The 13,498-nt window shown below is 40.5% G+C and overlaps 3 protein-coding genes across 3 annotated transcripts; 1 reads left to right on the forward strand and 2 right to left on the reverse strand.

Moving 5' to 3' along the window:
• Positions 1-28: 28 nt before the first annotated feature.
• LOC143216038 (protein HGH1 homolog) lies at positions 29-1,880 on the reverse strand. The gene is made up of 5 exons (XM_076438776.1): positions 1,690-1,880; positions 1,370-1,604; positions 1,066-1,299; positions 705-989; positions 29-474 (listed from the first exon to the last, which is right to left on the reverse strand). The coding sequence occupies exons 1-5, from the start codon at positions 1,775-1,777 to the stop codon at positions 183-185; spliced, it is 1,134 nt and encodes a 377-aa protein (XP_076294891.1). The 5' UTR covers positions 1,778-1,880; the 3' UTR covers positions 29-182.
• A 2,542-nt stretch (positions 1,881-4,422) lies between these two features.
• LOC143215673 (uncharacterized) lies at positions 4,423-6,340 on the reverse strand. Its single transcript, XM_076437984.1, has 6 exons — positions 5,748-6,340; positions 5,544-5,690; positions 5,113-5,241; positions 4,909-5,052; positions 4,727-4,843; positions 4,423-4,644 (listed from the first exon to the last, which is right to left on the reverse strand). Exons 1-6 carry the CDS (start codon positions 5,818-5,820, stop codon positions 4,580-4,582), a joined length of 675 nt encoding a protein of 224 aa, XP_076294099.1. The 5' UTR covers positions 5,821-6,340; the 3' UTR covers positions 4,423-4,579.
• Positions 6,341-8,524: 2,184 nt separating this feature from the next.
• Positions 8,525-12,676, forward strand: LOC143215513 (uncharacterized). The gene is made up of 7 exons (XM_076437671.1): positions 8,525-8,721; positions 9,662-9,817; positions 9,892-10,026; positions 10,290-10,427; positions 11,216-11,491; positions 12,320-12,466; positions 12,537-12,676. The coding sequence occupies exons 1-7, from the start codon at positions 8,625-8,627 to the stop codon at positions 12,602-12,604; spliced, it is 1,017 nt and encodes a 338-aa protein (XP_076293786.1). The 5' UTR covers positions 8,525-8,624; the 3' UTR covers positions 12,605-12,676.
• Positions 12,677-13,498: the final 822 nt, after the last annotated feature.

Here is a 13,498-nt window from a genome sequence, read left to right on the forward strand (position 1 = left end):
AAAGTACCTGCTCTGTTATCGATAGCCTGAAAGCAAGCACTCTAACGAAAGACACTTGCAGCTTCGCATACCGCGAGACGAATCACTATGTTTACGTTGTGTATATTGTTTCGAGTACATTGTGAAATAAAACAGAGGCGTTGTTGTTCGTTAAGTTTAATGTACAGGCATTCTATCGTGTACTAATCCTTTGTACAAGTTGATAAATCCGCTCGGCGTGCAATGTCTTCGTCCATTTGCTGGAACTTCTTCGTGTACTCCTCGGGTACTTCGACGTCCTTCAAATTGTCTACGCCCATCTCCTCCTCGGTTTTGATCAGTATGTCTACGACATTCTCGCAGGCCAGCAGAACACTTTCATCTTTCTCCCACTTGTGGTACTCTCTGAGTATCACGTACGTGTTCTGTTCCCTCAATACTTGCCTTCCTTGCTTCGTAGCGCATAGTTGAGCTAACGCCTCCAATAACATCACCCTGAAACATCGATGAGATTAGTATACAGTAGACTCCCGTGTAACGCGACCAGAAACATCTTTAAAAAGACTATACACGGTGATTCTGTATGTTGCAATAAATGTATAGCACATTACTGCCACAGAAGATATAAGATACACAGTAATTTTAAACAATTTTTTCATCGCGTTATGCGGGAGTTTGCTGTAATTTTTCCAGTGGAAAACGACGATTTATACTCATTCGACAACCTGATGTCCAAGTCAGGTTCCCTCGTTTTTGTCTCCGGTAAATATTGCAAACTAATCGGCAATTTGTCGTTCTCTTCGTCGTCGAACTCTTCCGGTCCCGCTAGAGGTAGCAGAAGATACGACAAGATATCCACTTCCGGCGAAAGCAACCACTCGTGGTTCTCAACGTCGAAGCAGCAATTTCTCAACGTCCCAATGATCCCACCTCGTCTGATTATACTGTCCGGGTACTCTGTGAACGGGAGTAGTCTTTGGATGACACTGCGGTCTCTATCCATTAAGTATCTGTACTGAATTTTCGAAAATGAAGTTGTTACGCATCAGAAATTGTATCATAAAGTACTAATCGGCCCTTAGTCACCTTCTGACTCGGGAAGACTGACAAAGATTACTGAACAAGGGTCCTAAATAATGCAAATTGGCACCGGTGGCGTTGTACTGCTTGGCAGTGAATGCAGCCACGATACTGTCCCAGGTGTGACCACTCTTTTCGATGAGTGTGATCATTCTGTCAACCAGATGCAATGGTTTGGTCATGTTGCAGAGTATCATGCAGCATGGATCTGCCAATGGACTTTCCTTGTCCATGATAAACCTGGAAATGTTACCAAAACATAAAAACAGAGAAAACAACCCCTGTTGTGGCTATAGAGCGCTGTGTATACCTAAGGCAGACTTGAATTAAATTGTAATTGTATTTTAGATCAGGGCTCTGTGGCAGGGTCTCTGAGATTACAAGGAATGCACTTGCACCTGCTTCCTCAGCAGTTATGTTTATTATTGCTAGCGCTGCATCTTTGGATACAGGTGCTGAGGAGTCTTGTGTTAGGACAATTAACTGAGTTAACAGGTCAGGCGATTTTAGCAGAAGCTCTCGGCCCTCTGCTGACCCAGTTACACCTGTGAAAGAATATATTTTAGACAATATATATTAGAGAAAATAAAGACAGAGGTTAGAAAACATTTTAAGTGAATAAATGCTTACTCTGTACATGTTTCAAGGCGATCGCTTTTAAGTACCATCGTGAGTCGTCTGGCCGCAAGTACTGACTTATTTCTTGGAGAGATTCCATTGTCAATAAATGTTCATTTACAAATTTACAATGATATAGAATATAGGGAACACTTGTAAAGCGTACAGCATGGTATTACCATCAGGGGGTGTCGACAGCACCATTCGACGTAGTGGCAAGACGCTCAAACCGTCCGCCAACTATAGTTTTACTCAATCATCAAGGTGGCGCCACAGGACAGTGCCGACGAATTTTAAAATATCGCCATTGCTCGAAGCAGTGCAATCGTTAGCATGGACTACACCCAGTTGTCTATATACGTTAGCAGAGACTAAAACCCATTGGCTTCTATGATGTATGAGATTTTTTAATCACAGACGAAGTATAGGACACAAACAAGATTAGTACAAACATTGTATCATTCCGGTGTACATTTTATGTATAAATCTACAATGAATAAATAAAGACAGTGTAATAAAGAAGCGTGTCTGTGTATATATTTATTGAACCACCAATTTTTCCCGAACGCCCGATATGTCGTTGAGCTGTACTACTGAAGTTCGGGCCACCTCCATTGACATAATGTTCTCGTAATACTAATCAATTTCCGAGATTTTCGAAAATTTTCGCCAATTTTCGACCGTCCGGCTTGTCATTGACTTATACTACCGAATTTTCGAAAATTTTCGAGCGTCTGACTTATCGTTGACTTGTACTACTTTCTCAATTTTCGAAAATTTTCGCCAATTTTCGCCCGTCTGACTTGTCGTTGAGTTGTACTACTGAATTTTCGAAAATTTTCGTGCGTCTGACTTGTCGTTGACTTGTACTACTGTCTCAATTTTCGAAAATTTTCGCCAATTTTCGCCCGTCTGACTTGTCGTTGAGTTGTACTACTGAATTTTCGAAAATTTTCGTGCGTCTGACTTATCGTTGATTTGTACTACTGTCTCCATTTTCGAAAATTTTCGCCAATTTTCGGCCGTCTGACTTGTCGTTGACTTATACTACTGAATTTTCGAAAATTTTCGAGTGTCTGACTTATCGTTGACTTGTACTACTTTCCCAATTTTCGAAATTTTTCGCCAATTTTCGCCCGTCTGACTTGTCGTTGACTTATACTACTGATTTTTTGAAAATTTTCGAGTGTCTGACTTATCGTTGACTTGTACTACTTTCCCAATTTTCGAAAATTTTCTCCCATTTTCGCCCGTCTGACTTGTCGTTGACTTATACTACTGAATTTTCGAAAATTTTCGAGTGTCTGACTTATCGTTGACTTGTACTACTTTCCCAATTTTCGAAAATTTTCTCCCATTTTCGCCCGTCTGACTTGTCGTTGACTTATACTACTGAATTTTCGAAAATTTTCGAGTGTCTGACTTATCGTTGACTTGTACTACTTTCCCAATTTTCGAAAATTTTCGCCAATTTTCGCCCGTCTGACTTGTCGTTGACTTATACTACTGATTTTTTGAAAATTTTCGAGTGTCTGACTTATCGTTGACTTGTACTACTTTCCCAATTTTCGAAATTTTTCGCCAATTTTCGCCCGTCTGACTTGTCGTTGACTTATACTACTGATTTTTTGAAAATTTTCGAGTGTCTGACTTATCGTTGACTTGTACTACTTTCCCAATTTTCGAAAATTTTCTCCCATTTTCGCCCGTCTGACTTGTCGTTGACTTATACTACTGAATTTTCGAAAATTCAGTAGTACAACTCAACGACAAGTCAGACGGTTGAAAATTGTCGAAAATCTCGAAAATTAAGACAGTAGAACAAGTCAACGATAAGTCAGACGCTGGAAAATTTTCGGAAATTCAGTAGTATAACTCAACGACAAGTCAGACGGGCGAAAATTGGAGAAAATTTTCGAAAATCTCGGAAATTGAGAAAGTATTAGGAGAACATGATATCGAAGGAGGTCGCACGAAATTCAGTAGTGCAACTCAACGACAAGTCAGACGGCCGAAAATTTTTGTTTTTAAAAGTTTTAAAAGTTTCGCTATTTTCGCATTTCCAAATCAATACAATGACTCTACGACAAGTCGGACGTTTAGGAAAAATTGATAAGTCAATAAATATGTACGCAGAGATATGCTTTTTAATTATATTGTCTTTATTTATTAATTGTAGATTGATACATAAGTGTTAGGTGACTCTTTCTTAGTATGGAATCATGGAATGGAACCGTGTTGCTGTCGATAATGTTTGACTACCAGTTTCAGCGTTTCGCCACTGCGGTCAGTGGCGCAGTTGGATAACTCCGGCACTGATATGTGGCGCTACCTATGTGACGGAGTAGAATTAAGATATGGCAAACAGTTTGTGTGTTTTGCCACTACGTCGAGTGTACGGAGGCTCTTCTGAAGCAAATGATTCTTGCCGGAATTTACACTGTATCTTACGGCGAGTGCGGCAAGAATCATTTGTTCTTACAATAATAATTAAATACTGCCTCTTTTTTTATTATTAGCCGCAATTATGACATTCTATGATATGAATCCGATGCATAAAATCATGAAGAATATCGTGAGACGAATAATATCAACTGCAAGCCACTCAGTCTCAAAATATTCGAAACATCGATTTTACAAAGAATATGAATCATTCTCCTATCTCTAAAATTCACTCACACAAACGCCCAATTAGTAGCGAACGCAATCAGCTCTCTCAGGTGATCAATAAAGTTCTCGCGTGACTCTGGTGTCATTACTCTTTATTTGAAATGTGTATCGAAATGACCATGATAAGATTTCAACAAGTTCCCGAGCGCGATAGATGAAACATAAATACAAAGTTTATAATAATCGAAACCAATTATTCCGGCTCCACAGGTACAGTAATAAAAGTCTGCGTTCAGATGAGCCGATGCAGAAGCGCCAGAAACACCACAGGAATTCCTAGGATCGCGCGTAGAGAGGCTGAAACGACGAAACGGGGGAATCGTTTAAAAAAACGAGTTCACCGAATTAGATTGCGACGGCGCAATTAGTTCTACTTAACCTTTGCTGCAGCCTATTTGTCCTTGCGCGCACAGGCACTCGCCGTTTCTGCACTCGAGGACCTGCTTTTTATCGAGACTCATGCACTCGTTGCTGTTCCGGCACGGATTGTAGAGACCTAAGAAAAAACCGCGTTATCGGATAGCAGATAAGACATCGTCGAGCCACGATCACTAACATTACCTCGCGTTTGCATACAGTTCCCGGTCGCGTTTGAAAAGTGGTAGTTGGTGACGCATCTACAATGGTCTCCGAGGCACATAGCGCGACCTAGAGAGTCTTGACAGTCCTCTTCTCTTTGGCAGCGGTCGCCCTCCTTCATTGGCCCTGGTGTTCACAATTTCATAGCTTCTACTTATCGTATAAACAAAATAGTTGATCACTTACTGCTAATGCAATTCGATGAATTCCTGGTGTCCAATAGATAACCGTCCTTGCACGCGCATTTTCCTTGTCTGCACGTGGCGTTCGCCATCGATGCGCATTCGTGGCCGTCGGTGCAAGGCGTTCCCTCGCCTAATCGCAATAGAAAGATTACATTAGGCCACTGAAACAGTTTCTGTCCGATTCCTCGCTGTACTTGAACACTAGAACTACCGAGACCGTCAAAATGATTTCAGATTTTGTATTCTACAATTCGAGAAATCGTTTGTTGTTAAATGTTACCACAATAACACCACAAACCTGAACGAATCCAATCCAGTTAATGTTATAATAGAGAACACATCAGTCTCGTTTAGGACTCGGTAGATCTAGCGTTGATTGTACTTATCTATTCCGTCTGGGCTAGGTTGGTTCAATAAATGAACAACACTCACTCGCGATGCACAATCTATCAGCCGACGGTGAATAATATGTTTCACAAGCGCAGACCTTCTGCGACTTGCAGAACGCAAAGTCGATGCAGTTGCGGTCCCTCAGGCACGGGTCCCCGTACTTCACCGCCTTATACTGATGCTCCAGATCTGAAAAAGTTGCTACAATCAAGATATACAATAAAACGCCTTCCGAAATCTTCTAACCTTGCTGTCCGAGACACTGCAACAACCCGGAAACCACTAACAGAAGCGCAGCACAGATATTCTGGGTCCCCATACCGGATGCAACGAGCTCGCGAGATCTGCGTCGCCTAAACGCTCTCCAACGATTGGAGGCCTCAGTATTGTGCTCGGTGCACACCCTGTCGCGATAATTGTTATCTCCGTCGGTTTGGTAACCGAAGTGTATTTCCTACAAACGGCTACAATAATTGAGATAACGCTATCAGCTCGAGCGGTCTACCACTCAAGGTCCGCGATCGAGCGCACCTGAGGACCGATCGGCGGACATTGACTTCGGATCTCGATGGATCATCGTCCCCATTAAACAATGCAAATCCAGTCTCTGATTTCTGATCTGAGACGAGTAAAGTCGAGGTGATCTTGATGACGGTGTTTCTTCAGTTTTCTAGTGTATAGAATAAATCCTTTCACCTGGTTCTCAAACCATTATCTCCTGTGCCAGTTTCATACATTTCTTAGAGTTGCGACGTGGAAACAAGTGACTCATTACTTGCTCGCACAGCTTTAAACTAATGATTCAAAGCATACATTGATAGGCTGGTTAAGGTGACTTATATCACCTGTTGTTCAGTGGGGAGCAGTTGCGGAGATGCGTTAGCCATGTTAACAACCTCAAACAGCTGGGAATAATTGTCTAGACCTAATTGCCGGCTAGGAGCAATCTGTTTGTAGGAGAGTTAAAGCTCCCGGCAATTGTATGCTCTGCTAGCTGCCACTTACAGTGAAGTTTTACGAAAACTCGTTGAACAATTTCAAATTTAGTAGAAACAAATATACAATTAGGAGCAACACTGATCACACACACTTTAAATCAGAATAACTTTTTTATGAATGGACCCAGGGCCCGCTCTAAGGGTGGGGGGGGGGAGACATTTGTCCGGGGCGCAAAAATTTAGGGGCGCCATTTTGGCTGTAACTGTAAGAAAAATATTGATGTGTTAATACCTAATTAATAGAAAATTTGCTTTGATTAAAATAAATGTTTTTATTAAAATTTAAATAAAATGATTTGATTTTTATTGAAGATAAAAAATATATACCTGTCACGTCCGTTGGTTCAGCCATCGATAATAATTAATCATAATCATGTATAATATATTATTTCTGAATTTCTTTTTATACTCATATTTACTCTAATAATGTTATATGTAAAATTAAATATTGAATATTATTGTTGACAACTAATATTGAACTGTCGTATATCATATCATATTGCGAGCGGCACAGAATCAATAGAATTAAGGAAAATCTATAAGATATATTTCGCAGTTGAATATATGGAATTGTTGTGTGTCTCATATGATTTATTTTAAAACTAAACTCGACTTTAATTTGGAATATCATTGAATAAATTTAGAATACAGCGAAATGTATTTTATTAAATATAAATTGCGAATAAATATCCTTTCAAGACTGTTCATCGCTGAAGAATATGAAAATGGATACTTCAAAATGAATAAGAGATTGATGATTCATAAGCTGCTGACTAATTACCTGGCAGGATTTGTAGGGCAATATGATCTAGCCAAGAGAACGATAAAAGGTAACCGAAGACTCTCCATCCAATCAAGAGTCTTTGGTTAAATGGTTTACAAGTTATAAACAATCAAAAGTGGTAAAAAGTCTAGAAAATCTTGAAGAATTGCAATTTTTACCACTTTTGATCATTTATAACTCGTAAACCAATAATTAAGCAATTTCAATGAAATTTTCAGAGCGTACATATAACTTATACGAGTCGACTTAAAAACTTATTCGAGTTTTTGGCCCAGCTAAAAAAAGTTGTAAAAATCAATTTTTACTATTTTCTCACACAATTCCGACCAAAAGCATTTTTTCAACATATTTTTTAGACGTCATTTACTAAACTAATTCTTCTAGCCTTACAGAGAAATTGAAGTCGTTTGATCCATTTATAAAAAAGTTGTTCTGGTTTAAAGTGTGCGTGATCAGTTGTGCTCCTAACTGTAGTAGAAAAATATATATAAACTCTATAGAAAAATCTCAGTAACTCTAGTGCGTTTTGCTGCGTTGACTTCGAATTCGAATAAAATTTTAGACTGCGGATTTTATGCATTTATGACTGAAATGAGCACGTGCAACTTAAAGCAGTGGACGAATTACGAAAACTTAAGGACATCAGTGTACTCATGCTTAATAAGACAATTAAAACAAGAAAGAAATGTCTATTTAGTTCCTGTGACTTGCAATCAATACAAACATTTGTTATATTATATAAAGATCCGCAGTCTAATAATTATACAGAATCTAAACAGTAATTACTGCTGCGCGACAGGACTCCAGCGACAAAGGCCGACAAATCCTTCTATATAATAAAGAGCCCAGAGCTAATTACCGGCTAGGAGCAATCTGTTTGTAGGAGAACTACAGCTCCCGGCAATTGTATGCTCTGCTAGCTGCCACTTGCAGTAAAGTTTCACTGAAAGTCGTTGAACAATTTCGAATGTAGTGGAAACATATATCTGAGTAAATCTGAAAGTATATCTGAGAAATCTGAGTAACTCTAGTGCGTTTTGCTGCGTTGCCTTCGAATTAGAATAAAATTTTACACGATAATTACATGTATATCATCTAAACAGCAATTAGTGCTGCGGGAGAGGACTCCAGCGACAAAGTCCGACAAATCCTTACATCTCAAAATGCCGCGAATATATCACGTGACATCATCATCTGCCTGACTGGAAGAAACTGGTGGGAGAATATGGTTAACCGCGGCTCGTGCCGGCTCCGCGTTCCTCAGTCGCGCGGAATCGATGCTCGATCGCGAACCAATACATCGCGGCTAAGTGAACGTTCTTCTAAGTTTCTTCAGCAACCATGATCGCCACGTTCGAACCTCGAAGAACCTCGAGACTATTCGTTCTGCTGCTAGCTGCGATCCTGATCGAGTTCGCCGCCGCTGCCCCTCCGATTGGTAATTTTTCTTTCGCTATTACTAACTGGTCCACGGTCTTTCGCAGCGGCTCTCTCGTTCTGCACCGCGTGTCGATGATTACGCGAGCACAGGATGCCCTCGAAAGTGTAATTAAACCTCGGCGGTATCGCATTAGAAGTCGCACGGTATCCACGCAATTCTGTATCCCGTTCGCTCCAATCGTTTCAGCATCTGTTTGAACAGAGTGCGTTTGATAACACATGTTTCGAGAGCAAATCGGAATCATGATTTCTCGAATTAGAGCGCGGGTAAAATGGTCCGCGGCTGTTTCTGTAATTGGGACGTGTTGGGACGATCGATTTAATGTCAACGGAGCCCCGGTGACCGACGTATCGATGATTCCGTCGCTAAGAAAGAAACGACCGTCCCACAATGTTTTGAAAACGTACCGGCCGCAACATGTACTGAAATGTCGATGTTTCGAAACGAGATCGACCTTGGTCGGGGGAAAAAAATTGTAGCTGAATCGTCGATCGACATACGTACACCGATTCTAGAGTTTACTTCGAGAAATCCGTTTCGCGATCGATGCCGGTGATTTTAAAATGATGGGTATGAGTTGGACCCAGGTATCGTTCTTCGAAGGTTAAAATTCAAATCGCAACAATAAGGAAATATTACATACTTGTTGGCTATTTGTCAACATATTAAAATTAGAATTAATCCTAACTTTATTAATCCTATTACAAATAGACAACGGATTTTATGCATTCATGACGTTAGAAAGAATCCAGAAATACTGTTACACTATTTTAAACCTATTAAACATATTAGCAAAGAAGTTAGAACATTTTTGTTTTGCATAAAGATCCGCTGATTAATTATTATTATTCCTATTATCTCTCGTAATCCTATATATAATATAATATTTGAAAGGATTTTGTTAAACTAGAAACAGACTAAAACCGGTAATTTTCAGATGTGCGGATACCCTGCAGGGAGTCGGAGACGTGCATCGACTTGAGCGCATTCGCGAATGCAACCTGCAAGAATGGATTCTGCGAGTGCAGCACCGCTGCAGGAGTTAAGAACTGCACCTTGTCGGAGATACGACGACCGACCCACAGAAACTCTGGTAAACAATCGATCTTCGTTTCACTGATGTTCCCAGATAAAACGATAATTAAAAACTGTGCTATTGTTTTGCAGGCGTGCTCGTAGTTCACACGTGCAAGCTCCCTCAGGATTGCACGTTCAATAACTCGATCTGCAACACGACGAATAGTCAGTGCGAGTGCCAAAAGGAGTATGTTTGGTCGGCCGATAGAAAGAGCTGTCTGAAAAGTACGAATCGATTTTACCATTCTACTGCGGCAAACTTATTAGATCGTCATTGTTAGCGTGCGGATTTGATGCATTTTTTACAGAAATGTACACAGTACGATACGGAGACTGTTGTGTTATATTCAACTTGTTAAAATTGTTGAGAAGAAGATTTTTATTTTATCGAAGCTCCGATAATTATCCAATAATTGTTATTTCGAATGCATCGAGATTGTCAGGTTTTCTATAATTTTCAGGAGACTAACAAATTTCTTTCTGTTCAGAGGCCGAGGCGATGCAATCCGTCTGCGAAGAGGATAAGCAGTGCACCGTCTTTTTGGCGAACACTACTTGCCGTAATGGAAAATGCAGCTGCATCGAGGGCACCCATTACACGGGGAACGCCTGTTACAAGACGATTGGTAGAAATATTAAATTAAGCAATTCTTAGATTGGTGGGAATTAAAAATTAGTCAATTCTTAGATTGGTAGGAATTTTAAAATAGTCAATTTTTGGATTGTTAGGAATTTTAAATTAGTAAATTCTTGGATTGGTAGGAATTTTAAAGTTGTCAATTCTTGGATTGGTAGGAATTTTAAAGTAGTCAATTCTTGGATTGGTAGGAATTTTAAAGTAGTCAATTCTTGGATTGGTAGGAATTTTAAAGTAGTCAATTCTTGGATTGGTAGGAATTTTAAAGTAGTCAATTCTTGGTTTGGTGGGAATTTCAAATTAGACAATTCTTGGATTGGTAGGAATTTTAAATTAGTCAATTCTTGGATTGGTAGGAATTTTAAATTAGTCAATTCTTGGATTGGTAGGAATTTTAAATTAGTCAATTCTTAGATTGGTAGGAATTTTAAATTAGTCAATTCTTGGATTGGTAGGAATTTTAAATTAGTCAATTCTTACATTGATAGGAATTTTAAATTAGTCCATTCTTAGATTGGTAGGAATTTTAAATTAATCAATTCTTAGATTGGTAGGAATTTTAAAGTAGTCAACTCTTATATTGGTAGGAATTTAAAATGACTAAATTCTTATATTGGTAGGAATTTAAAATGACTAAATTCTTCTATTGGTAGGAATTTAAAATGACTAAATTCTTATATTGCTAGGAATTTAAAATGACTAAATTCTTATATTGGTAGTCCACTTCGGGAGCTAGATTAAAATCGGTAGTTTGAATAGAGCGGTCGCTTTTTGCAGCGCTGAACAATACGTGCACGCAATCCGAGGAATGCGCTACGGTGGACGGCGCGATCTGCACCGATAGAGAAGTATGCGATTGCAAGGCAGGAACAGTGATCAACGCTGCGGGAAACACCTGTCTACCGGTGGCCAAACAGTTTTTGGATAACTGTGTGGAGGATAAGCAGTGCTCCATGACGTTCCAAGAGGATGCTGTCTGCGTCGATGGAATCTGTCGATGTCGGGATCAACACCATTTCGATCAAGAGTTGAACAGGTGCTTCATAGATAGAGGTAAACCACTCTGATTAATTAATCCATTACAATTCCTATGGGAGACTTGAATACGAAGTTACGCGAAGTTACACGAAGTTACGCCAAGTTACGCGAAGTTACGCGAAGCAGATCATTCACCCTTTAATCCCTTGCCGTACTTTGACGAACTTTTATCAACAAAGTCTAACAAATATGAATGTTACACGTATCATTTGAGATGAAATAAAATGTGATTTAAAATAAATGTAGTCATACAAAAAATATACATTTTCTTTACACTTCAACGACATGTTTGTGCATAAAGACGTTCTAATCACTGCAACTGTAAAAGAAAAAGTACGGCAAGGGGTTAAAATGAGTACGAAAGCAGAATATTTTACGATGTTCTTTGACGAAGTTACAGGGGTTTAAGGATGTTCCTGGAGGTACAATGGGAGACAAAAGTACAAGAAATTCGAAATCCATCAATATATTGGCAATGAAAGCCATTCATGAGTATATTTTTGTTTTCGGAGTTTCTAGTTGCGTTTTTTCAAGGTTTAAATAGGGTTTGAAGTGGAATTTTATGAATTCTCCATAAGAAGACGTGTTAAAATGTGCAAACTTTAAGTTGCTATAATTCTTAAACGGTGCAGTGAATCGAACCCAAACTTTGGTAACTGCATTAATTTAGTAAGAATTATATCTTGTCAAATTTTCAACAATTTTGTTGCGTTTTTGGAGGTACATATATCCTCCAGAACATCCTTAAAGAGCGACGATTCATTCGGACTTCAGTTCCATCAATTTCGTGGAGTGTATATACACTCCTGTAGTATACTTGTCTGTAGACTAAAATTCTTGCAGGTTTGGGCGACGACTGCGCCATAGCGCAGGAGTGTTACCACGCGAGCAAGGAGAACGGGACGTCGGTGGGGTTGCGGTGCTCGATGAACAAGTGCGTTTGCGCGGAAGATTATCAAGAGGAAGGTGATGCGTGCATCGCTAACGAAGGCAAGCAAAGAGCCACCCACCATCCCTTTTAGATCTCGGGCAACGATAACCATTTTTATTTTCTTTTCAGCTACCGAGTCGGGACCTTCACTGCTATCGCTATCGCTCACGGTGCCTCTGCTTCTCTTCATGCTCTAGGTCCTACGTCAACTTTTCGTTAATCGTCGGCTGGTTCCGTCGCTCAGTGGCCCCTGGACGCTCGGGTGGCCCTGCTCGCGGGCTACCGGGCTCGCAGCTCCGATTAAACCCACGTTTTTCCAGGGGATCTTGATCTCTCGACGTCAACGCGTCAAATTCTCGGCAACCTTCGGCTGATTCCGTCACACAGTGGCCATTCGGCGCTCGGATGGCCCTTCTCGCGGGCCACCGGGCTCGTGACTCACGTCCGTGACGCGGGATTCAGCACGGAAAGAAGAACTGGCCCCTCGAGGACGGCGTCGGATGTCGCAGCGCTGCGCCAGCTGCGCGTCGACCGCGACGAGCGACCAAAGAACGCGCCGGGCGCATCGAAGCGTCTCCTCCACTTCCTTCGCAGGGAAGACGAAGCGCTCGAAGCGCATCCCGGCCGTCTCCCTGCTGGGAAAAATGCGCACGCCTCACAGAATTAGCCCTGAAGTGTTGGGACATTTGTTCGCAAAAACAAGTTGATGTTTACGGTTGTTGTTCGAGCGATGGGAAAAGGAAATTGCGGAGGAAACATTTTTCGCACTGTAGTCTCTGAACAGCGTCGAGTGTAAAGGGTTTATCTACCGCGAGATTTTCAATAATCGCGTGCCATAAGCGCACTGGTTTTGAATGTCTTATGAACGATTATATCAGCGAACATGTGTATTTACTTACGTTCTACATTACTTACCATCGTTCTACACATGTGGTTTATTAAAGACAAGCGTCGGTTCGTTGAACACACACAGTGTTTGCTGTTCTAATGTGTCTCTTTGTTCCCGCTCTGCAGAAATTAGTTGGAACAGTAATTCTTTTCAAGCCACCGTGTGCAGCGAAACGAGAGTTAATTCGCGAAGCATGTTCTAC

The sequence above is a fragment of the Lasioglossum baleicum genome, chromosome 14 (genome assembly GCF_051020765.1).
Source record: "Lasioglossum baleicum chromosome 14, iyLasBale1, whole genome shotgun sequence".
Taxonomy (NCBI): domain Eukaryota; kingdom Metazoa; phylum Arthropoda; class Insecta; order Hymenoptera; family Halictidae; genus Lasioglossum; species Lasioglossum baleicum.

Coding starts and splice junctions, on each gene's coding strand:
- LOC143215673 (XM_076437984.1), bottom strand. CDS start 5,820: ATGGGGACCCAGAATATCTGTGCTGCGCTTCTGTTAGTGGTTTCCGGG. Junction 5,053..5,112: donor TTCATCGAATTGCATTAGCA/GTAAGTGATCAA, acceptor TGTGAACACCAG/GGCCAATGAAGGAGGGCGAC. Junction 4,645..4,726: donor ACAAATAGGCTGCAGCAAAG/GTTAAGTAGAAC, acceptor TCGTCGTTTCAG/CCTCTCTACGCGCGATCCTA.
- LOC143215513 (XM_076437671.1), top strand. CDS start 8,625: ATGATCGCCACGTTCGAACCTCGAAGAACCTCGAGACTATTCGTTCTG. Junction 8,722..9,661: donor CGCCGCTGCCCCTCCGATTG/GTAATTTTTCTT, acceptor GGTAATTTTCAG/ATGTGCGGATACCCTGCAGG. Junction 10,027..10,289: donor TAGAAAGAGCTGTCTGAAAA/GTACGAATCGAT, acceptor CTTTCTGTTCAG/AGGCCGAGGCGATGCAATCC.
- LOC143216038 (XM_076438776.1), bottom strand. CDS start 1,777: ATGGAATCTCTCCAAGAAATAAGTCAGTACTTGCGGCCAGACGACTCA. Junction 1,605..1,689: donor CGCCTTGAAACATGTACAGA/GTAAGCATTTAT, acceptor ATTCTTTCACAG/GTGTAACTGGGTCAGCAGAG. Junction 1,300..1,369: donor TTAATTCAAGTCTGCCTTAG/GTATACACAGCG, acceptor TAACATTTCCAG/GTTTATCATGGACAAGGAAA.